The 15356-nt window shown below is 42.2% G+C and overlaps 1 protein-coding gene across 1 annotated transcript; it reads right to left on the reverse strand.

Annotated features, from left to right (window-relative positions):
* lzts3b (leucine zipper, putative tumor suppressor family member 3b) lies at positions 1–7664 on the reverse strand. The gene is made up of 7 exons (XM_028578724.1): positions 7384–7664; positions 6434–6904; positions 6187–6354; positions 5855–5983; positions 5196–5387; positions 4657–4887; positions 1–2227 (listed from the first exon to the last, which is right to left on the reverse strand). The coding sequence occupies exons 1-7, from the start codon at positions 7597–7599 to the stop codon at positions 1142–1144; spliced, it is 2493 nt and encodes an 830-aa protein (XP_028434525.1). The 5' UTR covers positions 7600–7664; the 3' UTR covers positions 1–1141.
* Positions 7665–15356: the final 7692 nt, after the last annotated feature.

Below are 15356 nucleotides of genomic sequence, written 5' to 3' on the forward strand. Positions count from 1 at the left end.
GATTTCTCAGATTTCTTGGCTGTAAATGCCCATAGTAAACCACACAATTATCATAATAACCAAATTCAAATTGTGGGCTTCCTTTCACATTCTCCTTGCAGTTCAATGAGACGAAATTTGAGTTGGGAGCACTGTGAAAACTCTCTAATGACCTCTAGTGTTGAAAAATGTTTTTTTAGTCACTGCAGACAATCTGCAATAAAGGCGAACCAGGTTCTCCCACGTCTTAAAACATATTTTATACTCAATTGGGGTTGATTATCTGCTAAACATATCTATTTAATTAAATTTGTAGAAAATATAAACTCTGGTGGTCTTAATGATGTGTTCAAATGGGTCATGCATGTTGGACCCTGTGCATAAAATGACTTGAAAACTGAATCAAGAACCAGTCTGTGTGACTTGTGATGTTGATATCTGCTGGGATTTAAATTAAATAGTCCAGCCATGTGTAATAATGTTGTGTAACTGGTTTGCTGATATTATAATTAAAGCACTGAAAATAATAATCACACTCTTGATTTAAAAAAAAAAAAAAAATCTGTTCCCAGCATTAGTTATTCTCGTATACATGCTGGAAAGAATGGAGTAAGGCGCTCTCTGGCCAAAAATGCAAGTTAACATCACACGCTCTGACCACTATTTCTACTTTTACATTACCAGTGACACAGACATACAATGAAGAAATACCGCGTAATATTCTTGTTATTCATTTCTGACAATATCCCTGATTGTCTTGGTCCTTTTCTAGCATGGGCATTAAATGACCACCGAATTAGTGCTGTCATCTAAACATTGTCATTTGACATTTTGCTTATCGCTATCCATCAGTGTGGCACACTTCTCATTGACACTGATTACGTAGGTAGGATGTATTGGTGTGCAACTAGTGAGAGGAAGGCTGCTTCGGAGGTTGAGTGAAGTTCAACTTCCTGTTCAGATGATCTGCCTGTTACTGATAATGTTGGATTCTGCAGTCGGCCTTTGTTGCTGTTTAGTGTCTTAAGTTGCTTTGAAAAGTATGTCAGACTGTACTGATATATTCCAATGTAGACTGAAATGTTTTTCAACTGTATGCTGAAGTAGTTTTGTGTGAGAGGCCTTTGTGTATTAAACTGGACAATTTGTGATGGAGCTGTCTCTATATCTCAGTGGACTCTATCCTCTCCAGGCGTGAGGGTCCTGCCCAGGGATTGGCAAGCTGGTGGAGAGAAGGAGGGCCCTTCTGGTCTTCACAAGGTGGAGAGATGGTGAGGGCGATGGGGCCAGAGAGAGAGGGTGGGGGCTGAGGAGACAGAGGTGAGAGGGCTGGTGGTGGAGGTGGAGAATTGGAAGAGGTGGGCGAGGTGGTTGTAGTAGTGGTAATAGTGGTGGTGGTGGACGTTGTGTTTGGTTTGGCTCCCAACTGGCTCATACGTTTTTCCAAAGCTTGGTTCTTCTGCAGCGTTTCCACATAGCTGAGCTGCAGCTGTGCCTGGTATTTCAAAACCCGCTCCTTCTCATCCTGCCAGGTGTGTCGCTCTTGGTCGAAGTTGAGGGCCTGGCGTTCCCGTTGCTGCCGCTCCAGGCGCAACGTGGCCTGCAGCTGCTCTAGTTGCCTGCGCAGCTCCCCTGCCTCGTCCCAGTGGCCCTCCTGGCCACGCTGTGGCTGGTGGCCATCCTGACGCAGTTGCACCTCCTGGCAGAGTTGGGCCTCGTGACGTAGCTGGGCCTCTTGACGCATTTGAGCCTCATGGCAGAGCTGTGCCTCCTGACGGAGCTGCACCTCTTGGCGCAGCTGTGCTTCTTGGCGTAGTTGGGCTTCATGGCGGAAATGAGCCTCCTGCCGAAGCTGTGCCTCCTGGCGGAGTTGGGCCTCTGGTCGGATTTGGGCATCTTGGCGCATTCGGATGTCCTGCTGCATGTGGGCATCTTGTCGCTGCTGCACGTCACGCCATTGAGCTTCTTCGCGTTGCTGCCTCTCCTGTCTCTGAGCTTCTTGCCTTTGGGCTTTGGCTTCATCACTCTGAAGACTCAACAGGGTGTCAGATGTGGGGGTGAGAGAGTTGGTTGAGGACTCAGTGGGGTTACGTGGGCAGTGGACAATTCCCCAGGGTGGCAACAGTCCTGCAGCAGCTAAGTTAGGGCTCACAACAACTTCTGCTCCTCTGCTCACTTCACTCAGAGCCCGCTTTAAACTAAGCACCTCTGCCTCAAATACACCCAGTTTCTCTCTAAGGATGGACACCTGTAGAAAGGAAAATATATCACAGGAAAATATCATTTAGTTAAAAATGTAGTGTTTGATTGTCAAATGATGTAAAGTCAAATCAAGTCAGGATTTGTAAAGTGCACAATAAATGTCTCCTACATTAAAATAGAATAAAAAAAACAGGACATGAAAGCATAATAAGAATAAATAGTGTGCATAGTTATATACAGTAAAACATTTGCCGGCTGGCTAACACTGGCACATTTACAGAAATGTTGATTAATGTGCGTTGTCCTTAATAAAAAAAAAAGTAAATAAAAATGAATACAGATAATGTGTAAAAACATTAACACAGCCATTAAAAGACATACAGCTGTGTTTGTTGTACATACATGCACATGTATGCACATATGCATAACATTTCAAAATTTTACGGCTGATAGCAACAGTAATGGATGATTTGTCATTTGTTGGACCGATTAGTTGAATCAGGTCAGACTATAGTACGGACAGAAACAGTAGCGGGCCTTGATGAATAGTGGGAGAGTAATCCTTATACTCCAGGCAATTAGCACATTAAAGCTGTTGTCTGGCATAATTTTATATTAAAATTTTATATTTAGGGCGCCTGGGTAGCTCACCTGGTAGAGCACACACCCATATGCAGAGGCTCAGTTGTTGCCGCAGCGGCTGCGGGTTCGGTTCCGACCTGTGGCCCTTTGCTGCATGTCATCCCCCTTCTCTCTACCCTTTCAAATCTAAGCTTTCCTATCAATAATAAAGGCCTAACAATGCCACACACAAAAAAAATATTATATTTAAACTTTTTTATGAGCGGAAGTGTTTTCATGGCACTCTGGATGATGTGTATACTTTTTTTGATAATGCTTGAGGAATGAGGAATTGTAAGTTGCCCTAGGTAAGAGCTTGTGATAAATACATACATTTTACTTAAAAAGAGATGAATATATCTCTTAAACTTCCTCTTTAGTAATGCAATACACATCATATACAGTACATATGATATGTGTGTGAGCTGCTTATGAGCTCGTACAGCACAAAGGAAAAAAATTGCTGCAGATGCAATATATAATGTTGCCCAATCTCCAATTTATCCTAGAATCCTCGCCAAGTATTCGGAATCCCTCCGAAGGATTTGTAGGATTTAAAGACTCAACAATCTAGATTTAGTAGTAAGCATCTCAATCCTGCAATCTCAATTGTCGCAAACTACATTTTGACAGCTCTGGTTAGTAATCAACATTGCATTGCTCCTTTCATAGACTACTCTAATACCTTTGATAAAATTGACCATTCACACAACATTTTTATCATATTCAAGAATAATGTGAGCATTCCATCCTACACCTTGTGGTAAATTTAATGAATTTTTTGATGATATATGACCATCGATTTTAAACATAACTGAGGGAGATTCTGGTCATCATATAGTAAGAATGATGTATTGTCCATAAATACTACTAATATACAATTCTGTGTTGATGACATAGATCAGATTTCCCAACCAGATACTGTGACAAACTATTGGGCTTTAATTTAATTTTATTATTTAATATTTTTTTGAAAAGACACCTATTAGCATCAGATTTGGCTTACTGTTGATAAAAGCAAATATATGTAAATGTATGTTGCACACAAAAAATGCAATCCTTGACAGTGCCCTTGGTGTTCCCAGTAATGAAATAATGATAAGACTGACTCAAATATTCATGCTGACATATTTACCTACTTAGATATCTTTACCAAAATGGGGTGTATCTTAGCTTTCTGTATAGAAACAGGGCTTGTTTTTAATCTGTGCACATAAAATTGGGACAAAAAAAGATCCTACAGTATTCTTTGTCTCCACTCTTCTTCTCTTGCAATTTACCATTTGCTTTAAATTTTACGCAAACATACTGGAACTCATGTTTTCAGAGCCTGGGCTGGCACTGGTTTTTGTTCACTTCTAAACTTTTATACACAAATTACTGTCATAGCTTACATTTTTACAGTGACTGGGATTTATCAGATACACTTAAAGGTGATTTTAAGTGCTCTGCATGTACTGAATTATGTTATACTTATGTTATGGTTGCAATGCCAATTCAGAAATCTGATTAAGAACCTGACTTACAGTAAGAGGTTTTTATTATGTTTGGATGTTTTTTTAAGATAAATTTTGGGGGCTTTTCCACCTTTAATTGACAGGACAGATAGGGGGAAGACATGCAGGAAATCGTCACAGGTTGGATTCGAACCCTGGACCTCTGCGTCGAGGCATAAACCTCTCAGTATATGCGCGCCTGCTGTACCCACTGAGCCAACCCGGCCATGTTTAAAAACAGTTTTGATGGATTGTTAACTACTGTAATGATTCATCTGTTTGTGTTTTTTTTCTGTTATTTATAATCCTCAGTGTTAAAGCCCGTTGAGTATTAATTAAGGTGTACTTGAAAACCCACCTCTGACAGAGTCCTCCTCAGCTCTCCCTCACACTTCTCCAGCTCCAGACTCTTGGAGCTATAGGAGTCCTTTAGGCCCAGCATGGTCTCTTCCCGCTCCCTCAGCTGGGCATTGAGCTCCTTCAGCTGGCCTCTCAGGGCCACCATCTCTCCAGCTCGCTGGGTCACTTCAGCCTGACTCTCCCTCAGCTGCTGCTTCAGCAGGGAGATCTCTCCTGCCTTCTGACACACCTGCCACATAAAGAATGAGTGAGTGGGTGAGTGATATATTTTTTTAGTGTTTCAGTACTGTGGTAAATATACTCCCTATCACATTGCATATAAGTGGGTTGCTTGTACACACATTCTTACAGACATAGGCAGCTTCACACACACACACACACACACACACACACACACACACACACACACACACACACACACACACACACACACACACCCTTATACTCAGTGCTCCAGTGCTCAGTCTACCATGATGTAACCCTGATAACATTTTACTGAACTAGTCAAGCGCACCAAGTCATATACTCATATCTCACCTCCCACTTGGTCTCCTCCAGACGAGGCAAGATGTCAGCCTGCTCCTTCCTGTAATCCAGACACTTTCTCTCCAGCTCCTCTCTCTGGGCCAACAGAGCCGCCATCTCCTCCTGGAGTCTCCTCTTGTCCTGGGACAGACGGCTTATCTGGGCCTGCAGGGCAGTCTGGGAGCGCTGAGCACGACGGGTAACCTGAAGACAAAATGTACATATACAGTGCAACGGTATACTATCTATATGTGGAACATATACAGTATGAACAGATCCTGCAATAAATCATTCTGGTACTTAAAGCCATGACCCGTTAAGTGTTGTATCTCAGGGACAGATTTGTTCTAAATTTCTTTCAGATGGTGCTGCATTTTCCCAGCATTTACCCGTATTTCGATTCCAAAATGAACCATTAAATACCTTGGAGAGATTCCACCTACTATGTAGCAAGAAGCGGCTTCCTCCAAAGAAATATAAAACAAGTGTGTAGATGTGACAAAAACATCAAATGTCTTTTAAAACACTTTTTTTCTCACATTAGCTGTTGTGTATCTGCCCCCAGATTTTGACCACGTTTCATTCTGCACTTCTTCCATTTTGACTCAAGATGCGAGTAAAGAAAAATAAAGTGCAGTGACATCCCGAGGATAGAAATATAGTGAGTTCACCTGCTGCAGGCGCGAGGCGTAGTTCTGTCTCAGCTCATCCATCTGCCGCTCCCAGACACGTTGCTTCTCCTCAAACACCTGAATGATTGCTGCCTCGCTTTGGTCCAGGTTTCTGCGCATATGCTGCACCTGGTAGAAAAGAAGAGGAATCCGGCCACAGAGCAGCCATTTAGATTGTGAAAGTAGAAGAACAAACAAAATGTGGGACAATCAAATGAACAACTTAAGATCAGAACTGATCCTTTCAAGGCTGGCAAATATCCTTCTTTTTAATGGAGAGTCCGTTAAGTGCTAAACAACTTCACATCAGACATTTCTGAGTGGCCTCTGACCTCTTGCTCTTTCTCCCACAAGCGGTCCTCAAGGTCCTGGATGATGTCATCAGAGGAGGGGGAGGGGCGAAGAGGTGCTGGGGCATCGCTCAGGTGGCTCAGCCTCTGATAGGACGAGGAGCTCTTTCCTGAGGAGGACCGGCCGCTGTCTGAGGCGCTGAGCCCGTTCTGGAGGAAAAACCACATCATGATGCATTAAGGATGACAACAGCCAGGTGCATTAAGTGATTATGGAGGATGGCCTTACCTGGTAGCCAGGCTTTTCCAGTTGTTCGAGACCTGCAGCTGCCCCAACCATGCCCAACCTGTTGATGTGGCTGGTGGAAGCACTGAGAGGCCCCAGGACTGCTGGAGGCCCACAACCGGACCCTGAGCCTGTGTAAGTGGGCAGGCTGGTCAGGGAGTTCCTCCCTGAGTCAGACATCCCTCCCTGAACCACTTCATTACCATTTCCCCCGCCCTCAGTTCTGCTGACCCTCACTGGGCTGTCCTGGTCCAGGAGCAGGGCCTCTGGGACCTCTCCTGATTCTCCTCCTGCTCCATCCCTGACTCTCCTGCCTCCTCTGCTCTCACTGAACCCTTCACTCCTTGCCTCAGTCTTGCCCTCGCTCCCAGCCCCTCCTGTCTGGCCCACCAGGTTCTGCATGGAGTGGAAGCTCTTGGGAACCACCGGCTTGAAGGCAGAGGGACGAACAAGGCCTGAGTTGTTCTGCATTGCCTACGAGAGAGATGGAGGAAGGAAGATGGTAAGAGAAACAAGAGATACATGAATGCAGCTCACAAACAAAAGTACCCTGTAGTAAAAGTTTCAATGATAAAATTCACCATTATGAAATGCATCATACATATTATATATTTGGAACTGCTTGAGATGCATTTGGTTTACTTAATCCTTACAAACAGGTTTATGCCAGATGGAATAAATCATGTTTTTAAAGGGTGGGTTTTAGATCTTAACAATATAACATAATAACATGTCCATGAAGTGCTACTGGTAGCTATAATCATTCCTCCTAGCTACACTGGCCGTGAGGCAATCCCTTTCTATCCAGTTCTAGTTAGCGTCAGCATTCTTAGATAGTCAAATAAAGTGGTTCAAGTTATAATCATCTTGTGACCCCTTAAGATTCATATTACAACCCACTTTGAGGGTGCTGACCCCCAGGTTGGGAACCACTGTCCTAAATCCTAAAGTACCTGCTCCAGTTTCCCCGACACTGGCAGGATCTTGGGCGGGTTGTGGTTTGGAGGGTTATGGCTGCCTGGATTGTTCTCACTGTCGGCTCTGGTGGCTGCCATCTCTCTGTGCTGGTGTTGGTGTTGGTGTTGGTGTTGGTTCATGCCAACGCTGTTCTTCTCATTTGCTCCTCGTCCCACAATGTTCCCACAAACATCTAAACCTGCAGCCTGCATTTCCCTCTCTCTATCTCTTTCCAACCTTTCGTTCTCCAGCCTCTCTCTTTCCCTCTCTCGCTCCCTTTCCCTCTCTCGCTCCCTCTCTCTTTCTATCTTCTCCCTCTCGATTCTCTCTCTTTCCCTCTCTCTGGCTCTCTCCCGCTCCCGCTCCCTCTCTCGCTCCAGCCTCTCCCTCTCCACTCGTTCTCGCTCCCTTTCCCGGTTCCTCTCCCTCTCTCGCTCCCTCTCTAACCTTTCTCTGTCCCAGTCTCGGTCCCGGTCCCTGTCTCTCCCCCTTTCACGCTGCCTCTCCCTCTCCCGCTCCCACTCCCTCTCCCGCCTGCCTGCTCCGTTGCCACACTCCAACTGGTTGTTGTTGGATGGGGCTGTCATGGTACATTCAGTGTTGGTGGAGGAGGCTGTTTCGGTGGGCCGGTCAGTCCCGGTACAGGTCCCAGTCGCAATGCTAACACTCCCTCGTTCATCACTAGAAGCCGTCCCGTCAGATATAGTCGCCGGAGCGCGGGGCAATCGCTCTGCGCTGCAGCTGCGGTCGGCAGGGCAACGGCGAGAGAGAGGAGGGGCTCTGGGCAGGGTGGTCCTCGTACCCACAGACTTCATGGCAAACTCCTGCTCTCCTGCCACCCCACTGCCAACACTGCCCATAGTGGGGGTCAAAGGTCAGGGATTAGAGATTAGGAGTCAGGATTGGGGAGGGTCACAGATACATTTGGAAGTAGTGTGGGTCATCACAACCTAATGCAGGTAGTGGGGGCACACACACTAGAGGAACACAGAAAAACGAAAGGTTATACAAAATTATAATTGCATAATGTCTAGTTATACAATAATAGCTAATGCAGAATAGAGTCCAACCCACATACAGGGGCAGCGTGGTCCTCCCACCATGATAAAAATGACAGATAAGTCTGACAGTTAGGCGTATAGTGAGGGTATAAATAGTAAAACGCGTTATAATAAGACCTGTCCTCCAGTTTAGTGATAAAATCACAGTGTTATTCTGTTTATGGCATCTGGTATGTATACACTTTGCAGAGATGCTCACAAGTCTCTGAGCTAGAGTCCAAGTCAAGTCTCGAGTCTCTGAGCTAAAGTCCAAGTCAAGTCTGGAGTCTTTAAACTACAGTCCAAATATTTTACATTCAATGCTTCTTTGGTTTGGGCTTTGTGGTATAAAGTTTTTAAAGCCAAAGCTTCTGATGAATGGAACGTTATTATTATTATGAGTCCCACATCTCGAGTCCCAGTCCAGTCTGAAGTCTTTTGAGGACTCAGACTGAAGCCAAAAGCTTCTGATGAATGGAACGTTATTATTATTATGAGTCCCACATCTCGAGTCTCAACTCAAGTCTGAAGTCACTGTGTGTGCAACTTAAGTGCGACTCGAGTCTATGTCTCAAACTTGAGTCCCCATCTCTGACGTTTTGTAGGTAAGTCTATTTTGACTATTTTGTTTGTGTGTATAGGTTAAAAGATGCTGGTTGAAGAGGTCACTCACACCAATCCATCGCAAAACAGAAATTACACTGGATTTTGTGTCGATTAGCATCATTGAACTGGAGGAGGGTTTTTTTTGTGTGTGGGCGCAAATACAGGAACACCTGCGTAAAACAGTTTAATACAATAGAAAACAACAGCCCTGCAATAAATATTTTTTTGTGAAGAATATAATGTTCAATGTTTTTGTTCAATCTGTGTAAGATAGATGTTGCTTTACTTCCTTATTGTTTAGGGTCTCAATAGACCCCAATTTTAGTAATAATAATAATCTTTTTTCATTCAAATATCTTTTTTTATTCTTCCTACCCTATTAACAAACAATATGCCACAAACTGGGCTTGCACATTTAATGAAGGTGACAGAATATGGGCATTGCTGTTACAACAAACTAGAAAATATTCAATGTATATGTTTTTAGGGTTGTTTAAGAGATCTATTTAAGTCTATGGTATGTTTTTAATCTGTAATCATTGGTTGGATTGCTTTACAAAACAAATGGGACACTTTACAATAAAGTACAGTACAATCCAACACAAAAAATAACACAAACTATGGCCTGACAGCTTTGTCAACATCTCCCTAACACAGTCTCAATATCAACATCTCAACATTATAAACTACTCAAAAGACTGATTTATTGCATGGCTGTTATATTAGTTTGCACGAGGCTGCAGTCTACAGGTATTTCTGTGTCCACCGTCTGATTACACACTAAGTTGCCAGTTTATTAGGTACACCTAACTAAAATTAATGCCATCTAATACAACAGTCCTGCACTAAATCCTACCTTCATAAAGATTATAATTTAATTTTTTTGTTGTCTAAAGAGGTGTTGATTCAACTTTACGGTTACTTTGGAGGCTGTAGTTTGTGGTGCTGTTGAATTGTATTGGATTGGATTGCGGTCCTGTATCAAAATCTACTATTAATACATTTACTATGTATTATACTCTCAGTGGATATTTTGTTAATTTGTGTTTAATCAAATAATCACAAGCTAACTGACAGTTTAAGTATACTCGTTGGTTTCTGGGGCTCTGGGCAGAATGGGTTGTGGGGAATGTAGAGGATGCTCAAAGGGCTTCTAGCAGGTTTATCTGGACCTTGTTATAGAGAGAGGTGTTTCTAATATCTAGTCTACCCTTATTGATATAAATGGGGTGGACAAAAATATTAAAAACCTCTCAGGATAATGGAATACAATACCGCACCAAAAACTGCAGCCTCCAAAATGACCATTAGGTTGAGTCAACACTTCTATAACGTTTATAAGGATTTATTCCATGGCTGTTGTATTACACTGCATTATTTTTTTTAGCTTGGTGTACTTATCTTAACTGGAAGCTAAGTGTATATTCAGAGGCTATAATTTGCAGTGTAGTTAAAATGTATTGCATTATACTGAGAGGTGTTTCCAGTATTCTGTCCAGTGTTCCATTTATATCAGCGAGAGTAGACTACATTTTAGAAACACCTCTCTGGGCGCCCGAGCATTTAGGATGCTGACCAGATAATGGTAGCATCCATCCATTTGAGTCCAGCCTGGGACCTTTGTTGCACGTCATCTACGACTCTTTCCCTAGGTTCCCTGTTAGCCATTCTCTGTCTCCTATCATGAAGGCAAAAATGTCCACAAATACTGAGAGACAGCTCTCAGTGTAACAGAATGCAATTCAACATCACCACAAACTGCAGCCTCCAAAATGACAACTAAAACAAAATTTCACGAAAGTAGGACTTATTGCAGGAATGTTATATTAGACCACATTAGTTTTGGATAAGTGTTCCTGATTAGCTGGCAACAGAGTGGGGTATACACACATATGCATGTGGGGGATAAGAAGACTGTATGCTTGCAAAAATAAATATGTTTGTATATTTAGGCTATTATGTTTATATGCCATAAACAACATTAAGTATTAAAGAGCTTGCTAACATATGAACATTCACATCGCCAAAATCATACAGTAGCATATATAGACCCTGGCTATAGATAGATAGATAGATAGATAGATAGATAGATAGATAGATAGATAGATAGATAGAGACGCAGTCATGCCTGTGCACCTCCCTTTCTCAGCCCATTTACTAGCGGTTTACTTCCACTTGGGTGAATAGTAGTAGTAGTAAAATACACTGCCTATCTATCTGCTGCTCTGCCTCAATCCCCTCCCCTCACGACTCCCCCTCTCTCCCTTTTTCTCTGCATCCCTGGGCGGCAAGGGCGGCTTTAGCGGCATCCGTATCAAGCCCGGAATCGACTGCGCTCCCAAATAATTACTGGCTAGGCCCCATGACAAGAAACAGACGCACGACCCTCGCTGAATCAAGATATACATCCAAATTAAAATACACAGCGTCACTGACATTGACTAGAGTAGCTCTGATTTACCGATTGTAGCATCCTGGCGGTCCATCATCAAAGGCTACTCACTATTTTGCAGCTCGGCGGTTTTTAAGATGGCAGCCTCAATAAATAATATTGTCACAAGACAGCAACGTCAGTCCCGGTCGGCCTGGCTCTGAATTATTCTGCGATGTAACCGTGGGTCGGTAATATTAAGGATGCTGTCTTCGACCGCTGTCAGCGTCGGATGCTGATGATGGAGTCGGACGGTTGATACGCGCATCAGCTGAGAGACACACACCCACCTCTGGTCCCGCCCCTCCGGCTGCATGATACAAACGCCCCCTTTTGGCATTCTTCCAGTGCTCTCCTTCGGGAAAAGCCTATAGAGTCATAAACAGTCCCCTGGATGGATGGATGGATGGATGGATGGATGGGAGGTGGATGAGACGTTGAATGGAAACAGTAGTTATAGCATTGATAGAGTAGCTGGACGCATCACCAGACAAATTATTGTTTTAATTAATATTAGCCTGCAGCATATTAATAAATAAGTAGCCTTACTAATATTAATATTATAATTATTATTGTTTTTGTTGTTGTGTATGTTGTTGTTGTTGTTGTTGTTGTTGTTGTTGTTGTTGTTGTTGTTGTTGTTGTTGTTGGAGTATTTCTTGGCATCTCAGTTTGGGGTCAATCATGATAGTTTCACCAGTTGTGGGTGAAGTATTCAGATCTTTTACTTAAGTAAAATCACTAATATCACACTGTAAAAATACTCTATTACAAGTAAAAGTCCTGCATTGAAAATCTTACTTGACAAATTGAAATTGAAAATGTACTTACGGTAAAAGTACTCAGTGTAAACACATGTCCCCTGTGATTGTTATACTATTATATATTATATCATTAGATTATTACTACTCATGCATTCATGTAAAAGGATGATATTACTGCTGTAGTTGGTTGAGGTGGAGATATTTAACAATTTTGTATAGAATTGTGGACCTTGGATTAATCTGCTAATTATTTTCTCCACTAATTGATTAATTGTTTGGTTTGTCAAAATTGTGAAAACAAAACCTCAGAGCCCAAAGGAACATCAGTGCTTGTCAAATTATCTTTCATTGGACCCATCCTGTTCTCTATCTCCACATGTAATAATCAAAAACTAAAATTAATAGACATAGCTATAGAAAATATTTAAATTGGGTTTGTCATAACTAAAATTCTTTATTTTATGTGATTGCTCAGTCCAATCACTGACTTGCTTGTGGTCACACAGTAACTCATTAGGCAGGTTGTCCTGGTTTTGTGTTGAAAAAGAAAGATCCCTCTGCTCTTAGTTTGAAAAGACTTCTTCAGTGGTCTGTAACAGATGTGTGCGTCCTCAGTCGGGTTGTGTTGCACGCTGTGACTGCATGTCTGCCTTGCATTTCCTCGATGCCTCCTGTTCTCTCTCTATGCCCTATGAATTTTTTGAAATTTCTGTGACCTGACCTTTTGTTAGACAGCAGTTTCCTTTCTCCTATCCTTTTTTCCTTTATATTTACTTTGTTTTGTTTTCTCCAGAGTAATACTTGAACACATACACCAATGCGTTCTGTGCAGCCCTCTTGTTCCTGTTCCTATCATTATTGTTATCACTATTGTTTGGCAGAAACATCTGAGCTTTTCTGAATTATCTTGGTTTAGATGTTTCTCCACCTCTTGGCAATTTTTTCGTATGTGCTAAGCCACCACACCTTGACAAGAGGACAAAACAGTGCTTCAAAACTTTAACTACTACACTAGTACACCTCTCCTCCACTGTAAAAAATAAACTCATTTGGATTTACCTCTCAGTTGTTGGTGATTGTCTGATCTTCACTTTATGCTTTTTATTATTGTAATGACCTGCTCAGGTGGTCATAACAAAGTGGTAGACAACACCATGTTAAATATTTAAACAATACTTTATTAAACCAAATTGAACCAAATTAACTATATACAGAGTGAGATGTAGAAATCAGTGGAGGCAGTGGTGTAGGGTGTGCATGAGTGAGTGTGTGTTGGTGTTGTAAAGTGTAAACTCTGCAGAAGGCAAACCTAGGATAACATCACCAAACATAACTAACCAAATCTTAGTGTGCCTTAGGGAGAGAGAGGGGAGGTACAGAGGCTACTGCAGCTTAAAGCCTCTGAACACCTTTGCTCAGGTTGAAGGTGGGTCGGAGCTTAGATGGGAATTTATCAGGTCACAAGTCTTTTCTATCAAAAGAAAATGATTAAGGTGTCATTTTCCCGCCCTAGGAGGGGCAACAAAGCTAACACGAGGTTTAGGGAGATGTCTATCAATCAGTCTATACACACCCACACAGTCCTGGAAAGAGGTCTAATCCGCTAGGTTAAATGAAAACACCTGTGTGGTGTTCAGGGCCTTTAGAAAGACAGCACACCAGACCCAGGTGAGCTGAGTTACTCTAATTAGTAGGAGGCACAAGTTAGGACACGCCTCCACAATGTAGACCGCAAAAACACTCAAATGACACCAAAGGGACATCACACTGTTGCGTTGTCTTTTAGCATTTACATAACAAATATTTATTTAATATAATATTTATTTTTATGGTTGTTATAGCCTCTCCTGTTATCTCTTTTTCTACAGTCACACACACATTGAAGTTAACTTTTTTTCTTTGCTCATCCTTGTTTTTTCCTGCTGAAGTGGTGAGGTGCCCCCTGCAGAATGGACAGAGGACATTTATAGTACCTTGTGATTAGCTGATACAATGCATTTACTTACTCCCCATCCCAGTTTTCTATAGGTATGTAGTGTTGGGTGGTGTGTGGTTCTACAGTATAGTTGCCCATTCATCTTTAGGTCAATGTAATCTTTATGTACTATTGAATTGGCAAATCTCTAAAGAGGAGGCCCCTTTTTCTGTTTTACTTGCTTTACTGTCCATGAGGGGGCAGTGGTGTTGAGTATTTCCTGGCTGTCTGTAAAGGGACTCACAGCTGCAATACTGCTGTAAGCATCGTGGGGAAAGACCATGGCTTCATCTCTCATGTCTCTCTTTGGCCACTATGAGGCACTATTTATACCATCCAGCTCAGCTAAGTTGGACTCCTGCTCCTTGTATATTTCTGCTGCTATCTGCTGTTTAATAACCTGTGGGCCGGAAGAGTTACAAATCAGATATCATACACTTTTAATACAATGAAAATAAATGTTGTAGTATTAGGATCAGCCATTTAATGGCTTGGCTCATGTGATTTTTTTTTGGTGCCTTAGGACTAATGGTATCACTGTGTTCTGATAAGTGACTCAAAGGTTGTTGTTTTCTCTATTGTTTGAAGAATTCCTGCAATCAGAGTGACAACTTTTGTTATAAGTTAAACACATTATAGTCTTAAAATCACTGATAGTAGTAATAATATCACATGCCTAACTATTATATCTAGTTAATCTTGGCATGTGATGTTGCTTATCTTCTCTTCCTGTTGAACCCTGTGAGGCACAAGCTGTTTTAATTGATTATGTCAGTCATTTTAACACACACACACACACACACACACACACACACACACACACACACACACACACACACACACACACACACACACACACACACACACACACACACACACACATACACACACATTTATTCAGTTAAACACAGTCTGACAGTGATGTCTACTCATGTAAATAAATGAATACATGAAGGGATCACATCTCACTCCCACATTTAAAAAACTAATTCACTCAAAAGATCATTTAGAGCCATACTGTACTGGAAGAATCCACAATTGTACTGCAATACCTTTTAAAAGTTCTATCTGTGATCATACTTTCTGTATTGCTGGTTCTTGGCTGGACCCAGGCAACGTGGTTGCTGTTCTCCAATGACAAGTGAAATATTTA

The sequence above is a fragment of the Perca flavescens genome, chromosome 5 (genome assembly GCF_004354835.1).
Source record: "Perca flavescens isolate YP-PL-M2 chromosome 5, PFLA_1.0, whole genome shotgun sequence".
NCBI lineage: Eukaryota > Metazoa > Chordata > Actinopteri > Perciformes > Percidae > Perca > Perca flavescens.